This window comes from Tympanuchus pallidicinctus, unplaced genomic scaffold, assembly GCF_026119805.1.
Source record: "Tympanuchus pallidicinctus isolate F22 unplaced genomic scaffold, pur_lepc_1.0 scaffold11, whole genome shotgun sequence".
Taxonomy (NCBI): domain Eukaryota; kingdom Metazoa; phylum Chordata; class Aves; order Galliformes; family Phasianidae; genus Tympanuchus; species Tympanuchus pallidicinctus.
In genome coordinates this window covers 18,736,409-18,756,905 of record NW_026294627.1, presented here as the reverse complement: position 1 = coordinate 18,756,905, position 20,497 = coordinate 18,736,409, and the positions used below count along the sequence as shown (strand labels likewise).

The 20,497-nt window shown below is 43.2% G+C and overlaps 1 protein-coding gene across 2 annotated transcripts in view; it reads left to right on the top strand.

Moving 5' to 3' along the window:
* KATNAL1 (katanin catalytic subunit A1 like 1) overlaps positions 1 to 19,913 on the top strand; it is a 42,134-nt gene extending 22,221 nt beyond the window's left edge. For both annotated transcript variants that reach the window (XM_052671267.1, XM_052671268.1), the window contains exons 5-11: positions 3,461 to 3,588; positions 4,084 to 4,189; positions 9,850 to 10,008; positions 10,770 to 10,896; positions 11,858 to 11,992; positions 14,811 to 14,937; positions 16,363 to 19,913. In XM_052671267.1, coding sequence (XP_052527227.1) covers positions 3,461 to 3,588; positions 4,084 to 4,189; positions 9,850 to 10,008; positions 10,770 to 10,896; positions 11,858 to 11,992; positions 14,811 to 14,937; positions 16,363 to 16,561 — 981 coding nt within the window. In that variant the 3' untranslated portion in view covers positions 16,562 to 19,913. The remainder of the gene's footprint in view (positions 1 to 3,460; positions 3,589 to 4,083; positions 4,190 to 9,849; positions 10,009 to 10,769; positions 10,897 to 11,857; positions 11,993 to 14,810; positions 14,938 to 16,362) is intronic.
* The last annotated feature ends 584 nt before the right edge of the window (positions 19,914 to 20,497 follow it).

Below are 20,497 nucleotides of genomic sequence, written 5' to 3'. Positions count from 1 at the left end.
CCACATCTAAATGTTTCTTGAACATCTCCAAGGATGGTGACTCCACCACCTCCTCACAGCCTGTTCAGCACTTGACCACTCTCTTGTAGCAGTAATATTTCCTAACATCCAACCTGAATCTCCCCTGGTGCAACTTGAGGCCGTTCCCTCCTGTCCTACTGCTGTTACATGGGAGCAGAGGCCAACTCCCACCTCACCAAACCCTCCCTTGGCAGTTGTACAGAGCCATAGGGTCTCCCCTGAGCCTTCTCCATACTGAACAATCCCAGCTCCCTCAGCCGCTCCCCATTAGACTTGTGCTCCAGACCCCTCACAGCTTCCTTGCACTTCTCTGGACACACTCCAGGACTTCGATGTCATTCTTGTAGTGAGGGGCCTGTGGTGGTACTAGTCCAAGTGAAAGTTTCCAGTGCCATTAGGGGTGTTCGTGGTGGCAGTGGCTGGAGCATTTTGTGTGCATTCAACAGCCAAGCTCCAGGAAAATGTGCTCATATGAGAAGAGAGGAGAGCAGAAGGGCTGCCAAAGTGAACAGGGAACTGTATTCAGCTGTGTTCCCAGAGGATGCTGGTTGATATAGAAAATGAGGCAGTGCACAAGGCATGTTTTCTGCCCATCAGGGTGGTGGACACACGGAAGAGAAGACTATGAAACCAATGCACAAACCTAGTACAAGAACAGAAATAGATTCATTTTGGAAAGGAGAATTTATATTCCAGTAGGTCAGTCTGACACTCCTTCATGATGCATTTCTACGTGTGTTTAAGTCAGAACTTGGCAGAGGAGGAAGCTTGGTGATATGATGGCCAAGGGGAGTGGGTGGGATCAATCTCTTGAATGCTTGTGCACCTCTGCCTACACACATCCACACACCCCCTTACTGAGAAGTCATCACAGCAGCTTTAGCTAAATCTGTTTTAGGAATGAGATGAGGATCTGATTGGAAACATTATATTTTATGACTCCAAGAACATGTAACTCAATCCTGCCTACATCCAGGTGACAGATTTTTCTTTCTTTCTGGTCTCTACTCACCTACTGACTGCAGATTGCATATTGGACCAATTTAGGACTGACATTAATAATTTTATTGCACGCGAAGACTGTAAATGTTTTAAATTTTGGTTCAATTCCAGAACTGAAAAACCTGAAACACTGAATTTCATCAAAATGACGATCAGCACAGTGCTGAGAGCATGCCTCCCTTTTCTCACACCGCTGGCAAGATAGGCACAGGAAGCAGGAAAGATGACCATCCAGCTTTTCTTTGGAGCTGGGCTCAGGCCTTATGGTGGCACTGCTGTGAGCTGGTGGCTGGGCATAGGATCCTTCCTTTTTTCCTTTATTTTGCCTTTTTCTGCTTTACTTTTTTTTTTTTTTTTTCTCCTTTTCTTCCCTCTTTTTCTCCTTTTCTCCCCCCCTTTATCCTTTTTTTTTCCTACCTTTTCTCCTTTTTTTCATTCTTTTTTCTCCTATTTTCCTACCTTCTTATCTTTATCTCCCCTTTTCTCCCTTTATTCCCCTCTTTTTCTCCTTTACTCTTTTTTCTCCTTTTCTTTTTCCATTTCTTTTCAATTTCGTTTTCTTTCCTCCTTTCTTTTCCTTTCCCTTCTTTCAGCTGCCACATGGAAGGCTCACCACTGCCTGCACCACTTCACACATGTGCTGTTCTGTTCAGTTTGTCCCACACAGCAAACATTCTGCAGGCAGAGTGACCCTGCCTTGGCCGTGGCTTTGAGCTGCTGCTTCAGCCTCCTCCTCCCATGCCGAAGCTGAGTGACCTCCCTCCCCTCCCTCCCCTTGCGCTTTGCAGCCTGCCTTGCTTTGCTACACCCTGCAAACGCCAAACAGATGACAGGTTTTGAGAGGCTCAAGAAAAGTCTTCCGCTATGAAAATCAGTGCACTGCAGAGGAATATGAGAGAAATGTGTAACAAATACCTTTCATTTTATTGTGTTTTCTTTTTTCTTCTTTTTTACAGTTACATTTGGATTCCATTTTCTGTCTTCTAAAACCTTCCAAACTCTACAGGGCTTTCTCTCTCTGTTTCCTTTTTTTACACCACGCCATTACATTTTTTTACATCAGCTTTTTGTTCTGAACACAATTCTCAGCTTAATTTCCATTGCAAAAGCCCTGATCTGGGGGCACCAAACAACACTGACTCCACTTGTAAGTGAGAAATAAAACCAGAGAGGAGACAAATGGCTCCCTCACGGGCAAGTGGTGGGCATGCTGCAGCCGCTGCCTTTTTGCAGTGCTAAGTTCGTTGTGTCTCCATCTGCCTTTCAGCCTCTCTGCAAGGCTGCCTTTGTGCAGCCAGCTGAGATCCTTTAGCTTGCTGCTGAGGCTGAGTGAGGAGCTCGAAAGCAGCTCCCTGCTCAGCCCCCTGCCTTACAGCTGCTTTCCCAGCATGGCTGAGCACTGCCATTTAGCCGGGAGGGGAAGCGGTTTCTGTCTGAAGCCCAAGAGGAGGAGTGGGGCTCTAATGCATCAAAGGGAAAACAGTGCTTTGCCCCACAAGCTCAATGGCATTGTGGAGGCATTAACCAGAGACCTGTGGTTGTTGGGGGCAGTGGCAGGGCTGAGCTTGGCTGTTGAATGGATCTCAGCATGGTGCAGAAACTGCTGGAGTTCAAAGAGGTCTGGGTGACTTGGGAGCTTCCTTAGGGCTCTCAGTGCAGTCCTTAAATAAACATGACCTTTTAAAAGCATTTAAGTCTTAATGGAGCTGGCTTCAATGAGAGAAAGGAAGTGGATAGGTTGCAGCTGAGGAAAGGAGAAATGCTGGGCAAGAAGGCCTTAATTAAACAGTGGGAGAGATTCTTCTTGGTTCTCCTCCTTTGAAGATTGCATGTGTCTCAGCTTTGTCATGACAGTGTGCCAGTGGTTTAGCTCTGGCAGGTAACGTGGCAGATGGAGCATCTTCAAAACTGACTTTGGGTGGTCTGGTCTTCAGCTGGAGCTGGACTCAGTGATCCTGATGAGTCCCTTCTAAGCCAGGATCTTTCATGACTTTTGTGTGCTGCAGCTGAAGCCCCAATGCTAGCTGCATTGTTAGCCTGCTTCTGCATTCCTGTGTTTGGTGTCAGTTACCTAAAGAGTGGTTTAGCTTTGTTAAGAGAATCTGGTTTGCTAATAAATAAAACAAAAAAAGCAACTAACCAGCCCACCTGCTGTGACGTTTTGTGAAGTCTGGTGGGCTTTTATCATTTTGAGCAGCATCCACGAAGGAAGCATTGTGCAGTTGTGGTGGAAGCAACCACAGGTGTTTGGGGATGCTTCTTGGAGTGCAGGGTATGAAAATATTTGCTGGCCATCGTGGTGCTGTGGTGGCTGTGTTAAAGCTTTGTACTTTGCGACCTGAGGAGAAGCAAAGCAGACAATATTGTTATATGTTACTAGTAAAGAATATGTGCAAAGAAATATGTTCTTATGTACATCTGTGACTTTCACTTTTAGGGAAAGAAAACACCCCAGGAAGGTGTTGCTGATGATGTTCCAAGATTTGATGGAGGAGTGGGTTATGACAAAGACTTGGTCGAAGCTCTTGAAAGGGACATTGTGTCGAGGAATCCAAGCATTCATTGGTATGAGGATTGTCTCTATTGAAGTGTTTTTGCTAGTGTGGAGAAAGGGAGGAATTTATTCTCCTAAATTTTAAGATAGGGAGACATCACAGTTTTCTGCAAATGAGCAATGCAAGGTCTTTTGGCTTTAACAGTTTATTAATTTGATTACAGTTAGGCTTTTGTGCTAACTGGTATTTTTTGCAGTACATCCATTGCAAGTACTGCCATAATAGAAGTGCACTCTAGAGAACTCTGAAGATATCTCTTTGGTGTTCACACTGTCCAAATCAATTTTTAATTAAGCAACTGAGAGTAACTTGAGTTGAAATTCATTTTTTCCCTACCTTTCACAAATGGATTTAGTTTTAGGTCACAGGATTGTAGGGGTACTCTCATGAGGCAAATACATGCTAAAAGAGATGATACTGAGGGAAAAACTTATTTGTTCTTCTGTAAAAGCAAGAGAAATATTGTCATACAGGAATCTCATAAAAGTTTCTTTCTTTTGTACAGGGATGACATAGCAGATTTGGAAGAAGCCAAAAAATTATTAAGAGAAGCTGTTGTTCTTCCGATGTGGATGCCTGATTTTTTCAAAGGGATCAGAAGACCTTGGAAGGTAGGGATTTATTTGGTGCTTTAGTAAATGGCAAGCTGCAGTTATGTGTGCCTGCTGCTGTAGGGTGTGCGGATGCCTGCAGTGGATACTTCAAATGCCAAACAGGAAAGTTCAAGAATTTGTTCATGAAAACCTCTCATAATGATTCATGTAAAAAGCACTGAAATAATCAGCTGGAAGTGTATGCAGGTTTCACACTATATAATTCTTTTGTGTTTACTCAGACATTGCTTCCCAATGTGAATAGATCAGCCTGTGCATGGGAGCAGACATGTAGTGCATATTGAGAGAAGCAGAAATGCCTCACGGAAAGCTTGATTTGTTACAGTGGTTGCTTCTCAACCAAGGAAAGCAATTGTTGGACTGGTTTTATTTCTGTATATGCCAGCTCTCTCTTATGCTGACTGCACTTTGCAGGCCGCATGATGCAAGGAATCCAGGAGAGAGAAAAGGCTGGTCTAATGATTTAGCTTTATAGCTGTGCTTGCAGCTAGCCTGAGTTACCTGTGGAGTGGTGGGAATTCAGAGTGGGAGCGTGAGCTGCTGCAACACTAAGCTGTTGTAACATGGGGCTGAGCTGGGCTGGGTGATGGACTGGTGACAACCATGGCCTGGGCCTTGCTCAGAGCTGAAAAGGAATCAGGAATCAGATGTTGCTGTACACAGAGAATGAAATTATCTTGCTTTAGTTGTGGGATGGATTGACGCTTGTTTTAATAATGACTGGTCACAGCATAGTGGCCATCTGGTTATGGGGAAACATTCAGTGATAAACTGGGACAAGAGACTGCTGCAAGCTGTCTGTCATTCTGAGTCTCCAAAGACATGACGTGTAGAGAATGCGATGTACATGGCTGGTTTCTGTAGATTAGTGCAGCAGTTCAACATACATCAGACCTTGTGTTACTAGTGCTTGCCCTGTCTTTTCCTGTTTGGCCCTTAAGACTTCTCTGATTTACACTTAGGACTGGCCTTCGAAGCTGTTCTTCTTCAGCCTCGGCTGCTCTTGAATCCTCATTGTGCTGTCTGTTTACAAAACAAAGTCATGCAGCATTTGAGTAGAAAACTTGTCATTTTGGGGGCTTGTGTCTACAGACAGTAAAGAGAGGAAGGTGAAAGGGTGGGAGTCAATAGCAGAACCTTGGGATTGCTGCGTGAGAGATGTTCACAGAGGCTTTAGTGAGTTGCAAGGAGGTAGTCCAAACCTGCACTCAGCAGAACTTGTGGGCTGGAGCTTTATGGCTGTTGGTGTTTAGCGTGGTTGTGCTTAGACACCAGGCTTGAGGTTGACCTTCAGGTTAACCAAGGTATCAGCTTGGACAAAGCCTAGGTATCACAGGTCACAAATACAGGGTGAGATTTTAGTATCTGTTAAACAACTGAATCTCTTTTCTTTCCTCTCGGTGTAGAGGAATTTGATCCATACCCTCATTATAGGCTACAGTAACCCCATCTGTCCAGTCTCCAAAACTTTGAAGGGAGTAAAGAGCTGCTATGCTGCTTTTTCACCTCTTAACACGGCTAGAGGATGTAGTGTCTCTAAGACAGGTATCTCAGCAGGCTGCAGGCAGCATGAAGAGTGCTGCTGATCCTGTCTCCAAATACTGTGGCAACAGGTAGCGAAATAGCAGCCTGGTTGTCAGAGTTAGAGTCTCTTTCTCTTTGCATGAGATTATCTTTTCCTGCTGGCCAGTATTGCTTCTGGAAACTAGGTGGTTGCAGACGTGGAAAAAACGATACGATTATTTCCTTCCTTCAGTCTGAAATGCAAATTGATTTCTGACAAGTCCATGAAGGGTCTTCATTGTTAGCCTTCTCCCTGGTGACTCGTGAAGCTGTAACTCTCCCGAATTTATTTCTCATGCAGAACAGCATGCATTTTCCTTACTGTTGACCTCTGACTGTGCTACAGGGATGAGAAGTTTTGAAGAGAAGGCTGTTTCTCGCAGTAATCAGTGTAGCAGCAGGCATTTGTTGAGCCTAGGCATTCAGGACAATAACTCAGGGAAAAGGCAGCCAGATCTGTTTTTGGATGTTCAGACTCTCCTGAGAGTAATTCCCAAGACAGTCCTTGCTGTTTGCCCCTGCATTCAGAGGACAGTGCCTGGTATGAAGGAGCCGGCTGCCTTCCCGATTCAACACAGGTGCTGTGTGGTTGCAGCTGGGTCTGTGAATGTCCACAGGCTTGCTCTTTCTTTTTCTCTGAACTGCTTTGTGCCAAGAAGGCCTGGCTGCTTGCTGTGCTTCCCACTGCTCTTCTAGTGATTGTTACAACAGCAAGAAGTAACCCTGCAGTGATTTCATCAAAACACTTACTCCCTGCAGTGTGTTTCAGCTTCTTATTGGAATACTTTGGATTAACAGAGCCTTAGAGGAGGAATAAAGAAGTCTTTGTGTTTGTCAAGGATTTTAACTAGTGAGTAAGTGGCAGCCTCGTAGTTGCAGAGGGAAAGAGTGTCTTGATTCTGTGTTTCTCTTTGCAGCCATGCACATCTCATTTTGCTGAGAATTCAAGGTGTGGCTTTTTTTGTTCTTCTTCTTCTTTTGTTTGTTACTTTTTTTTTTATTTTTTTAACTGACATTTCTTTTCTCTTTATCCCCAGAGAGCTCGGTGTTCCCCTGACTTTGCATCTGGTGTGACTGCATGGCACCTTTGTTAGGTCCATATATAATGCCCCCAGTATCCTGTGCTAAGTAATGCTCACTATCATAGCTATGCAGAAGGTGCAAAGCGATGGGCTTTTGAATGAAGCAGTGAGCAAGATGTGTGACTGAAGCTGGAATTTGATCTTCCAGAATAATGGGAGACCAAGGTGGCATCCAAAAAACTACCATTAGCCTTTGTGTCACCAGCTCTGACAGTTTGTCAGGAGCAAGGGTTAAGTGTGATTTGATGTAGATGATATTTTAAAATATAAAAATAAGCACATTTGAAACTTAGAGAGAACAGTAAGTCATCTCTGCCCTACCTATCACAGGCCAAGTAATTTTCACCCAGTCACTCCAGGCTCACACTTGCATTATTATAATATTATTGGTATGACTGTGCAGCAACTCAAATCGTAGTGCATATCTGAATGTTCATGGGAAGAAAAAAAGAGTCAGTTTGCTTGTCATGCTTGTTGCCCTGGAGTTTAGGAAACCTTGAGCAGCCTGAGGAATGACATTGGACTGTTAGCTGTTAGACTGTTAGCAGTATGAACATTTCTAACTTAATTTACCAATGAATGTACATTGAGCTTGCATTAGCTAAGTGTTAAATGGCAATAAAGGTATTAAGAGTTAATGGGAAATGGAGTACAGAGAGGCTATTGCTTCTGAATAGTACATTTTTGAATAATTGCATTCCCGGTTGATTTGTTTTTATAGATCTCTTTCATGTCATTCTGTGTGCTTTTTGAAGTAAATTTTTGTGAGGAACAGATGAAATCTAATTTGCTATGTGGCTTGCATTTAACAGATATTTTACTGCTATGGTATTTTATGTAAGATATTAATTGCAAAGCACATTATGATATGCAATTCTAATTCTAGCTAATTTGATTACCCTTGCAACCCAATACAACTTCATTTTAGGAAACTCTTGTTAGCATGTGGTAAGATTTTGTAGTTGGGGAAAAAAGGCTACATTTTTCATAGTGCCATGCTCAGAATCATAGTGCCCTGTCCTAATGCTGAGGGGGTGGTACAGTGTGTTGCTGAAATGGTCAGACTATTCATAAACATAAGTATTTAAAAATATGATTGTGAACTAGCCCTCCTTGGAGTCAGCAGTAACTTCGTGATGGAAGGAATCACTTATTTTCAGAAGCCTGTGTTGTTTCTGTTGTGTCCCACTTAAAAAATACTGTCTTTGAGTCATGGCTGTCTTTGATTAACCATTCTTGGTGCTTCAGTCTTAATGGTCTTAATGTGGGTCCTGAGTGCACTGTGTATGTAGCTAAAAGCCTGCTTGCGTAGTGATGAGTAAGTAAATTGTGGAATCACTGAATGGTTTGACTTAGAAGGGACCTTAAAGCTCATCCAGTTCCAACCCTCTGCTGTGAGCAGAGGCACCTCCCAATAGACAAAGTTGCCCGAAGCCCCATCCAGCCTGTTAGTGAACACAGTCATTCACAGTTTCTCTGAGCAGTCTGTTCCAATGCCTACCACCCTTTGAACAAAGAACTTCCTCCTAATATTTAATCTAAATCTCCCCTCTTTCAGTTTAAAACCATTATCTCTTGCCCTATCACTATGCTCCCTGATAAAGAGTCTCTCCCCTGCTTTCCTGTAGGCCCCCATCTGGTCCTGGAAGGCCACTATAAAGTGTTCCCGGAGCCTTCTCTTCTCCAGACTGAACAAGCCCAGCTCCCTCAGCCTTTTTGTATGGGAGAGGTGCTTCAGCTCTCTGATCATCTTTGTGGTCACTTCTGGACTTAATGCAGCAAGCCCATGTCCTCCTTGTGCTGCAGACTCAAGAGCTGAACACAGTATTGCAGGTAGAGCTTCATGAGGGTGGTGTAGAGGGGAACAGTCACTTCCCTCAATCTGCTGGCCACCTCTCTTTTAATTCGGCCCAGGATGAAGTTAGCTTTCTGGCCTCCAAGAGCGTATTCAGCTTTTTGTTAACCAGGACCCCTAAGTCCTTCTCCTCAGGACTGTTCTCGATCCACTCCTTGCCCAATCTGTACACGTACCTGAGATTGCCCTGACCCAGGTGCAGCACCTTCACTTGATCTTGTTGAACTGCGTGATGTTCACATAGGGCCACTTCTCGAGTGTGTCCAGGTCCTTTGAATGGCACCCCTTCCTTCTGTTGTTTCAACACAGGATTCTCCACAGAATGCCCTGAGCTGGAGAAGTGTGTATTTCTTACTCTCTTACAGACAGAGCGCAGATAGAAAGGCAATCTAATGATGTGTTTGCCAGGCTGGGACTTGATTGTAGCTCAGTGGTCCAGGTGACATTTTTTTAAATAATCATTGAAGTTCATATTAAATGGAGTTGAGCAGCAGTCCACATAAGCCGAAAATTGTCCAGCAGTGTGGTGAGAATGGCTTTTCATCCAGGAGGTGGTAAGAGGTAGTACTTTGGCCACAGAAATACTAAGATGGAGAGATTAAGCAATAGGACAAACCCTTGTGTCCAGTGAATGTTCTCATGCAGACTGAATTGTAAAAATCAGCCAGATTCATAATTGTACATGGTTAGGATTTTTTGACAAAATGTTTTTCTGTAGGAAAATGCTCTACTGATGAACACAAAAAGCATTTTGGTTTCGGTGGAGCTTTCTTCATGAAGGAGTCTTCCAAAAAGATGAATTCATTCTCTTCATCCGTCTGTACAGCCACTTGTAAGTTGGGAAAGAGCCAAGTTCAAGTCCAGGCCATGCCTGATTCAGAGCAAGTCTTTAAATCTGTCACCTGCTTCCCAGGTGATAGCTGCAGCAATTGCCTTTTGTGATTTCGACTTCAGTGGGGCAGTAAGGAGAATAAGTCACAGAATGCTTCCATGCTGTTCTCGTAATGCAACATTCTTTTGTTTTCCACTGATGATGATGATGATACTAAGCAATCAAAATACTGGTTTTACTGGTTTTGTTTTATTTTGAGATGTAGTATAAAGGACTGTTGCACAAAATTTACTTGTTGTTCATCACCTTTGTTTTCATCTTTCAGGGCGTGCTGATGGTTGGTCCTCCTGGTACTGGCAAAACAATGCTAGCAAAAGCTGTTGCTACAGAATGTGGAACAACGTTCTTCAATGTGTCTTCCTCTACACTGACATCTAAATACAGAGGCGAATCTGAAAAGCTTGTCCGTCTCTTGTTTGAAATGGTATGTCCTCAATGATGTGCTCTGGGGATCAGTGAGGTGTGAAGGGGCCTCCCCCTCTGTTCCGTGCCCCTCCAGTAGCACACTGAAAGTATTGAGTTTACTGCACTAAGCTTCTCTCATCCAGACAGAGAAAAGACGACGTGTGTATTCATCATTTTCTGAAATGTCACTGAGGATTAGGAGGGAAATGGCTCATCACTCATGTTGAGGATAGTGCTTTCCTGGCTAAAAGCAGAGTGGTGATCTTGACAGAAATTACACAAAGTTATTTGAAATTGGAAAGAACTGAGAACTATTATTCTAGGAGCAATATGTAGTCTAGTTCTGTTTCTGTTCTGAGTGATGGACAAGCTTCTCAGTGTTTTTGAGTGCAGTCCATCATGTGGGCTGTGTGAAGGACATACCTGTGTGGGCCTATACTGAAAGGGTTGTTCCTGCCTTCAGGATCTACTTCTGGCATACTCTCAGTTGCCATTCTATCCCCTTTGCCTTGCCCTCACCAGCACAAAACCTCGATATTAAAAACTGCCTTTTTGTGATTGTGTTTCTTTTCCTCTTTGCGAGACCTCTGACTTGAGGTGTACAATTTAAAATACATAAACTTAAGCATGTGCCATACAGATTGTGAATCAAGGTCTTGAATTACTTTCTTGTGACAAGCAGGGAAGGTAATATATGTAGTAGCCAAACTGGGTCATGGTCTGATGAGGACTTGTGCTTGCTGCTACAGTCTTAATGATGATGTTTTCATTTGAATAAAGGCAAGGTTTTACGCTCCAACAACAATCTTCATTGATGAAATTGATTCAATCTGCAGCCGCAGAGGCACATCTGATGAGCATGAGGCGAGTCGCAGAGTCAAGTCAGAGCTGCTTGTGCAAATGGACGGTAAAGATTGCTGATTTAGATCCGTGCTTGGGGCTGGGATGCTGTTTTCTTAGAGATGGGAATGTAAAAAACTTGAGCAGTCTGGAAAGCCTGGTTTTATGGATGGGGGAGAAGTAAGGCAAAATTTGAGAGGAATGCGTTCTCTGAAAATTTGAAGGCAGATAACTGGAAAAAGTGCTGTGCTTTATTTTTTCTAAAATGACTGTTTTAGAAAATTGAGAACTCATTTTGAAGGGATGCTTGACTATAGGAAAAGCAGGTAATGGAGATTTGTGAAGTTTATACAGGTCTTTCTTTTTTTTTTTTTGAAGCAATTTAAACAAATTTCTTCTCTTTCATAGAGCCTCCTGCTCAGGGACCTCATCATCAGATCTGGTTTTGCTGTTAGCTGTGGTGACAGCTAATATTACCTCTTAGGTATATTCTGTACCTGTTCTGCACACGTGCACGCAGTGAGGACCACCACCCAAGGAATGTTCTGTGGTGTAGTGCTTTGATAACCACCTGTATATAACAGTTGCTATTGAACCACTGTTGGTTTATAATGTCCTCAAATGTTCGTTGTGGTAAACCCCATGTAGGCAACTTATTCTCTCCATGTGAACATTTCTTTACAGTCATTGTTTGGAAGGTCAGGGAGTGATTTTTGCTTCTTCTATGGCCATGTTTGACAGATGGTATTTTTGCTGTTACTAACAGTGCTGCACTTGCACATGACTGTGCTGGTAGCACAGTCAAAGAAAGCCCTTCCTTGTCTCACAGAAGAATGAACTGTTCCTCTTTATATGGCAGTGATGGTCCTGCTACATCAGCCATGTGAAGGTAGAAGGCGGCACTAGGAGTGCATGGAACAGCTGCTGAGCTTTGTCTAAGCTTTTGTAACATTTGCACAATTTCTTAGCAAGCATCTTGATCAGTAATAGCAGCAGAGTGAAATTTCTTTAAATTGTTGTGCTTACAGGGGTAGGTGGTGCTTTGGAGAATGATGACCCTTCCAAGATGGTTATGGTATTAGCTGCTACAAACTTTCCTTGGGATATTGATGAAGCTCTCCGACGAAGACTGGAAAAAAGGATTTATATACCTTTGCCCACAGGTATGTGGGCACTCAGCACTGGTGAGGCCGCAGCTCGAGTACTGTGTTCAGTTTTGGACCCCTCACTACAAGAAAGACATTGAGGCCCTGGAGCGTGTCCAGAGAAGGGCAACAAAACTGGTGAGGGGTCTGGAGCACAAGTCTTATGAGGAGTGGCTGAGGGAGCTGGGATTGTCCAGTCTGGAGAAGAGGAGGCTCAGGGGAGACCTCATTGCACTTTACAACTTCCTGAAGGGAGGTTGTGGTGCAAAAGGATCTGGCCTCTTCTCCCAGGCAAATAGTAGAACCCGAGGAAACGGCCAGAAGTTGTACCAGAGGAGGTTTAGGTTGGATATTAGGGGAAACTTTTTCTCTCAAAGAGTAGTCAGGCATTGGAATGGCTGCCCAGGGAGGTGGTGGAGTCGCCGTCCCTGACAGTGTTCAAGAGGCGCCTGGATGAGGAGCTACGAGAGATGGTTTAGTGCTTGTGGTACTGATAGGAATGGGAGGGTGGTTGGACTAGATGATCTTGCAGGTCGTTTCCAACCTTGTGATTCTGTATGATTCTATGTTTGGTACAAGCGTTTCACTTTACAATATCCCCAAGCTGCTGTAGGACTACTCCAAGGCTGTTGGATTTGGGAGGAGTTTTTGTTTTTGTGATGAGCAGTGAAATTCAGGAGTTAATCACTTGGTTGGATTGCTTTATTCTTAAGAGAGTGAGAGAAAGGAAAAAAAACAAAAAACCAAACACTTGCTTGGGGGTTAAAAACAAAGAGCTGCTGCACTTCATTGCAAACCAATTGATGGGTTCTTACACTGAAAGAGTTAGTTTTAATGAGCCTGGAATTATTTTAAATGTTTAACAGCCAATCCTTGAGTGATCATAAAGACAGCCTTTGGACACATTAAGAAATACTGCAAATGCACTCGTGCCCTTGCAGACGAATGCAAGGAAGTGGATCCATGAATTTTCACTTAGAGGCTTAGTTCACTGTAAATCACTGCTTGCCCGCTGTTATGACTAGGCTGCGTGATGCTCAGAATGCAGCAGGCTGATTGCTTTCCTGCCCCGAGCTGTCTCAGCTTGTATTGTCTTTCCCAGCTGTCATTCACCTGTCCTATTAATTTTGAGATTCCTATCGCTTGAAGTTTGCATAGCTTTGTTTCTTCTTGGTACAGTGGATGTTTCATCTCCCTGCATGAGCACTCAAGATAACAAGATGCGTGTTCGTGCTGACAGCAATTGTGATTGAGTTTAGCAGGTATAAGGACACTTAATAGCTGTACAGCTTGTCTGCGCAGCTCACGGCTCCTAACAGGATGCCTGTCTTTATGACCAATTAGTTTAAAATCCTATCAGCTCTTGCTCTTGTTTCTAATTAAACAAGATTGTTTTTTTGACACAGTAGATTACACCCTGGACAACATGCGAGATGTGCTCCTGTTTTATTTCCAGTCTTATGTTCTCTTGCATTTATTCCATATGTAAGAGGAGTTGAGCTGTGCGAGTCTCAGTGATGTTTTTATTAACTGTGCTGTGCCATTTGTTGTGGTCAGGCAATTTAATGAACAGAATGGCATGTCATATATACACCTCTGTGTTGGGGCATTTGGTGCACGCATACGTTCTACCCTTTTTTTTTTTTTTTTTTGAAATACTGCAAGAGCTTGCTTATCCCAGTAGAAAAATGAGAAGAATATTCTCTGATACAGGAGGCTCTCTGCAGGTATGCTGTGTGTACACTGTGCTCTGTAAATAATAAATCCCTACTTCATAGCTGGTCCCAGTGGTGTGTGATTGATACTCGTCTATATTCTTGACAGTTCTGCAGAGCACTCCAAACCAGCAGCCTTAGACAAGCTTTCTGTTTTTTTTTCCCCCTGCTTTTTTAAAGGAGGGCCATCAGTGAATAAAACATGTGCAATGTTTCCTTTCGACTTTTGGCTTTTCCTAGTGCTGTTCCCTCTGCCAAGGTTGTCCTCTGTTCTGAGTCATAACAATTACTGTCTGTGGAAGTAAGGGACTGAGCTGGTTGGTGATTCTGTACAGCAAAAGCCAGGAAAGCATTTATCCTCCACTTTGCCACCATTAAGCAGAGTAACACTGAGGCCTAAGCTGTCAAGCCTGGAGTGTTCAGCGTTTGGGCTGAAATGCACATATGGATGTGCTCTCCACAAGACAAATGGTTAATTGGCTGCATCGATACTCATTTACGCAGCTGGTTATCACTGTGTTTGCTACACTTAGGTCTGAAAGTGGAATGCCAGGGCATTGCTATTATACATACATTATTACGTTTACTGTACTAATATATCTGTTTTCTATCAGGCTTCAGCAGCTTTCTTGGGTCCCAACTGGGTAAAGTGCTTAAACACATATTTAAAGTTCAGCCTATTGTTAGAGGCTTTGTGTTGTCTAAAGCTCTCTTAATAGAATCCTCATTGTGTTTCTAATTAAACTGTGTGAATAATACGCAATCAAACTCTTGAGCAGAGTGAATCCAAAGGGATTTGAGAAAAAGCAGATATTTGTAGGATTGTGCTTTAGTGCCTTTGGGTAGCGTGTCACCAAATGTGTTGTCACCTGAGACATAACGGGCTTTTCTAATGATGTACAACTTTGGAAAATGCCTTTTGAATGCACTATCTTAATATACAGATTGAAACCTTATCCTTTACTGTATTTGATTCCACACTTTACTGTGATTTGTTGTCCCATTCTTTTTCTTGTATCAAACCCTTTTCTTTATATTCTTCACTGAAAAATCTAAATTGTTCATGTTTTGTTTTGTTTATAATGTTTGCAAGATTTCAAACACACGTTTTTATACTGTAGCAAAAGGCAGAGCAGAACTACTTAAGATTAATCTTCGGGAAGTAGAGCTGGATCCTGACATCAGCCTTGAAGAAATTGCTGAGAAAATTGAAGGCTATTCTGGTGCTGACATCACTAATGTCTGCAGGTATCTCCTTCCCCTTAATTTGCAAATGAGACCACGTGTCAAGTCATCATTTGCATTATGTGATTAAAAAAAAAGCAATACCACAGCAGCTGAAGCAAGCTAACTGTGAATATTCTGGGGGCCCAAATCTATTTCCTGGAACCACGCGTTACTGGAGCAGTCTAAACAGCGTGGTGTTTTGCATGAGATGTCATCAAGTTTGCTTAGATCTTAAGTAAAAGTTATCTGAGCAGATTTCCTCTCGTGTTACCCTTGTCTGCATTAACCAAATGTTTATTAACATAGTGCAAAACAGGTTTGGATTCTTTTTTCTAAATCCCATGAGATCAACAGCTAGAATTTTGTAGTTCTCTGACAGAAAAGAACTTCTCCTAGACTGCTTCTTCAGGGCTTTGACACGTTTTATGTTTGGACAGCCACCAGTGCAGCAGTGTGTTAAGTTCTCCCTGGATGTTATACATGTGAGGTTGTTACAGCTAATGTATAGCATTAGTATTGAATTTGTTTCCATCACATTCCCACAACATGTTTCAATTTTTGAAAAATGAGGCTTTTCTGGAGGAGGATGGGTATTTGAGAAACTTATCAGTAGGAACTCTGCATCCCTTATAGAGATAGGATCCCTGCCAAGAGGAACTGATCCTTTAAGAACATGGCTTGGGAATATTTTTTGCTTGCTGCTTTGCTGAAATTGTGAAGCAGCACCACGGTTTTGAAAACTTTGGTATGTATCACACGGTGCAATAGTTAAACTACCTGCTCTCCCTGAGGCCTGTGTTATCCCCCATTGGGAAAAAACCTGGGGAAGGAGAAAATGTAATTTCAAACTGCGTGTGGGCTGTGGTGTGAGAAATGAGCAGTGCTCTCTGTGGCAATGGGCCACGCTGACGGCTCCAGAGCTGGGGAGGAGTGGTGGAACAGGTAGAGCATGGGGAGCCACAGGCACCGATGGCCTCAGCCCCAGGGCCACGTGGTGTCAGTGTCTGAGTGCTGCGTGTGGGGAGGGTGTTGAAATCGTAATGGCATGGGGAGAGATCTGCAACATCCAGAGAAGTTTTGGAAGAGAAAAAGAAAAACCCTTCAGTGCAGTTCTTCTCCCGCCCTGCCTTTTCCTGAGCTGAGAAGTCGAATCTCATCTCTATGAATCATTATAAAAGGCTTTCAGTTTTATAGTTTTAATTATCTCTGTGCATTTGCCATATGCTTAAATGAGTTTTGGTGCCAGTGCATTCTTTATATTGAATTGATGTTGGGATCTGGGAATGCGAATGCTAACAAAGATGTGAACCGCATCTCCTCTGGTAAATAAATGCTCTCTGAAGTGTTCCTGCCAGTGGTTTCTAGCAAGAGAATACAATCAGAATTCATAGGCTTATGGCACATGCTGCTAGCAATTAGCTCCCATGCATTGTCCTGTATTTCCAGGGATGCCTCTTTAATGGCAATGAGACGGCGTATTAACGGCTTAACTCCAGAAGAGATTCGGGCACTTTCTAAAGAGGAACTTCAGATGCCAGTTACCAAGGGGGACTTTGAGTTGGCTCTGAAGAAAATCTCCAAATCTGTTTCTGCTGCAGACCTGGAGAAGTACGAGAAATGGATGGCGGAGTTTGGATCTGCTTAATCTCACCGACAGCTTTCCATTGAGAGTTTATGGCTTTTGTTGTTTTCACTTGCAATGTGAGTTAGAAATCTTTTCTAAGGCTTAATAAAAGGTCTGTTGTTCTCCCCGTCCCACCTCCACCCCTTCCTGGTGACAAAACCTTTTAAACTCTGTTTGCCGTTCAAGGGAGTGATATGGTTAAAATTAAAAAAAATAAAAATGTCCAGAATATTAAAAGCAGCCAAATGGGAAGGGAATAAATATACTTCTGAGAATAATCACCTTATTTTCCCAATGAAGAGCAGTGCTGTTTACCTCCTTGTACTCATCTCTCGTGGCTTGAGTCAATAAATCAGCTGGGGAATGTGACTCCAGAGGAGCTCACAAGGGCTCGCTTCCCCCCTGCTCCAAGTGCTGTGTTCTGTTGGGCTGCCGACTCTGCCTTCCCAAACGTGGCATCGAAGTTGCTGTTCCCTGGTGCTGTTTTCTTGCATGTCCAGAGCAAAGTCTGAGGATTAACTGGCATTTACACAGAAGAAGTGAGGATCAGTTTTCCATCAAGATGCAGGCTCAGCTCTCCTCTCTTGTACACGCATTTGGCTTTGATGTCACTTCAGATTGGAATGATGTTACCTGTGACTTCTCCTAATGGAAATGAGAAGGAGAGGAAAGGACCTTGATTGCTTTCATTCCATGCTGAGTATGGTTTGTACCACTTTGACCATCAGGCACTTTGAAGTTTGACCAGTAGGCACTTTGACTTTTTATTGTGCATTTATGTAGAATCTTGAACTTTGCTTTCTAAATATTATTTAAATAACAGTAGTGAAGACACTAATATGTCCTTAAAATGCATGGCTGTGGACTTCAGGTCTTCTAGTTAGGCCTGAGCCCTTTCCAAGCTTTACTAAGCAATGGTATTTGCACTTGTTTATGTTGTAGAACTATTTTTGTTATACCTCTTAAATGAAGGTTTCTTAAAATGTATAAATGCAAATAATTTAGGGGAAAGTAATCTGTACAATCTCATTTATATTCTTATGTGTTTCTTCCTATCTCAAGCACAAGTGCAGGGATGAGAAGGGTTAGATTATAAACTCTAGCATGATAAATCCCCTCTCTGGAATGTAGCTGTCATGCTGACAGTATGGGATTTTCACAGCGCATCTGACTCATGTGGGTTTCCTAATGTGGGAATGGGAAGGATAGGTAAAATTTACAGAGGAATATTCAAGCTCTGAAATTATTGGTGATTTTGTAAATGTGACTAAAAGTGTCTTGGTTGATCTGAGCTGTCCTGCAGTTGGGTGAGTTCTGCACCCTCTGTCTCTCTGCTGGGACTCGTGATGACATAGCCAGGTGTCGTAGGCTGGACTAAGAAATTGATCTGGCTCCGAAATGAAGCCAGGTATTCAGAATCACCCACCACATCTTGGATGGGAGTATATTTTTTTGCTGGTGCTTGCCAAATAACGTTTGTAATCCAGCACGTTGGTCTTTTGAGCCACGACCTGTGAACCACTAACGTAAATGCTTCTTGAGCATGTCTACTGTTCAGGAGCAAGGACAGTCAGGATATGTGCTTGACAACTCTGCTGCATCCTTCTGATTATGTGAGCAACTTGTGTGGTTGTGGTGTCCTCTCTGCTTTGTCTGTCAGCAGTCCTTTTTCTTTCTCTCTCTGTAAAGACCACAGCTTGGATGGATCATGCCATTTTAAAGGGCTCTGCTAATTGGCATGGAGAAACACCACAGAGATTCTGTAAATCCTGCATTTGACACAAGACAGCTGGGGCTGTAGAGGCCTGTTTTCGTGTGGCCTTTCAGAAATATACTTTCTGGTGCCCCCAGACTGGTTGAAAAACAACTGCTGTCCCAATCTTTCCAGGGACAGAGCATCTCCACTGGCTTTGTTACGATCTTGACCAGGGAGATTAGAGCAGGAAGAACATCAACTTTTCCCTTTTCACCTACAGAGAGAATAAAAGCTCCAGTTACTTTTTGCCTGCCCAGTTTGCACCAACTGCACAGTATAGCCTTTGCTCTTCACAATACCTGCAACTGTTAGAAAGAAGCAGTTCTGTCTGCCCTGGAAGATGAGCAAGTGCAAAGCTGTATTTGACTATCATCATTTTTGGCTAAATTACTACCAGGGCCAGTCTGTTCCTCCCAGGGAATAGCTGGACCCTTATAGAAAGAAAGCTTTGAAAGCGTTGCCACGGAGTGTCATTTCTTCCTTATGAAAGCTGTAGGCTGAAGCTATTATTCTTTTTTCTTTTTTTTTTTTTCTTTTTTCTTTTTGTTTTACTGCAGTAGAAATGAGGAAAGCTGTAAGAGTCTTCTGTGGCCAGTGCCAGATTAGCACTTCAGGGTTGCTCCCTAGTGAGACAAGTACTGCCCAAGGAGCTTACTCTACACAGGCAAGATCTAGAAGGAAATAGACACTAATGCCAGTAACTCACACCATTCATCTGCCTGAGAGCAGCGCTGGATTCAGCAGTTGCTACTTAGGAAGATGTAAGTACCAGTTTTCTCAGTTTCATGTTGCAAGCAGCAGGGCCCTTGCTGCTGTTGAAAGCACAATGTTTAGCAGAAATGTCATTCCTTCCCTCAAGGTGTTGAACTAACCTCTTACACGGTAAGCAGAATTCACAACACTGGACATTCCTTCCAGTGGGAATTGTTTGGGTGCTGCAGTTTTTCTCTAAAGATCATGATTTTGTACCTTAAAAGTGTTCTTCTGTACAGGTCCATTCATTCTTTTCTACTGCAGAATAACGAAGTGAAAGTTTCCAGGCCATAGATATTTGTCTATGCAATGCCTGAGTGTTACAGCAGGCTCCTGTGGATCAGGCAGCCCACAAGGCAGAGACCATCCCTTTCATGCTGAGGCTCTTCAGTGTAGGTGACAAGCTCTAACACCAACCCTTTCATCTCCACCCAGTCTCACTGTTGCACTCAACTAAGTGGGCTTGAAGGTTGAATCGTTGCCTCTGGAAGAGAGCCAACAGTGAGAAGTAGCAAGGAGCAATTAGGGGAGGAAGGCTAGGCTAACAATGGGAGGAATGCAAGTCCAACTTGTGTCCCTTTGGGGGAAAGCCTTCTTTAAGGGTGCTTAATTCATTAGAGAACAATGTACTAGCATCTCACAGCCTGCTGCAACAATTTGGTCTGTGTATAGAGCTGCATACACGCCCGTGTGTGTATGTGTATACGCACACAAGTTTGTACCTATGTGACATAAAATTGAGTTCTAAAGCTGTGTTTACATGTCTCTTTCTAAACATCTGTGAAAGCCCTATTGGGTGGCACTGCTAATTTTTGTACAATAAGCAATTTGATTGTATGAAGTAATAAATGTACGTACAGAGTCTGTCTGTCTCTGGGCCTGTGATTGCTTTCTGTAGCTGCTTCCAAAGGCTGCTGTTCAAAGCAAATTTTTTCAGCATGTCACAGTGGTGTTGGATTCACCAAAGTCTTGGGCGGAGAGCAGTTAAAGCAGAGCCTGGCTTTTTTTGGATAACACTGTCAGCAATGCTTTCCCTCTTAAATTGGCCTCTCATTGCCACAGGCTATAAAATGGTGAATGTTCCAGTGCCCAGCACTGAGGGAGAGGAAAGTGGAGGCTCCAGCACATGTTCGGTGTTAGCACCTGATTCAGACCTCACAGCACTGGGCAGGTTTTTTATTGCTTGCCCCGGGCTGAACGTATAATCAGACTCTAGAGAAGCTGTATCTTCAGCTACTTGCTCAACAAAAGACTTTCAAAAGCAAAACTTCTATTAGGAAAGAGCTTTCAAAGTTGGAAAGAGACCCCACATCTCTTGGGGCCGAGTTGATTATTTGAATTTTCTCACTCACTTCCTTCTGGAAGTATGTGTAGTTTCCAGTGTTTCATAATGCCTCCGACATGAAAGAGAGAGCAAGGGAAATTGCTGATCAAGGGATTTCAGGAGA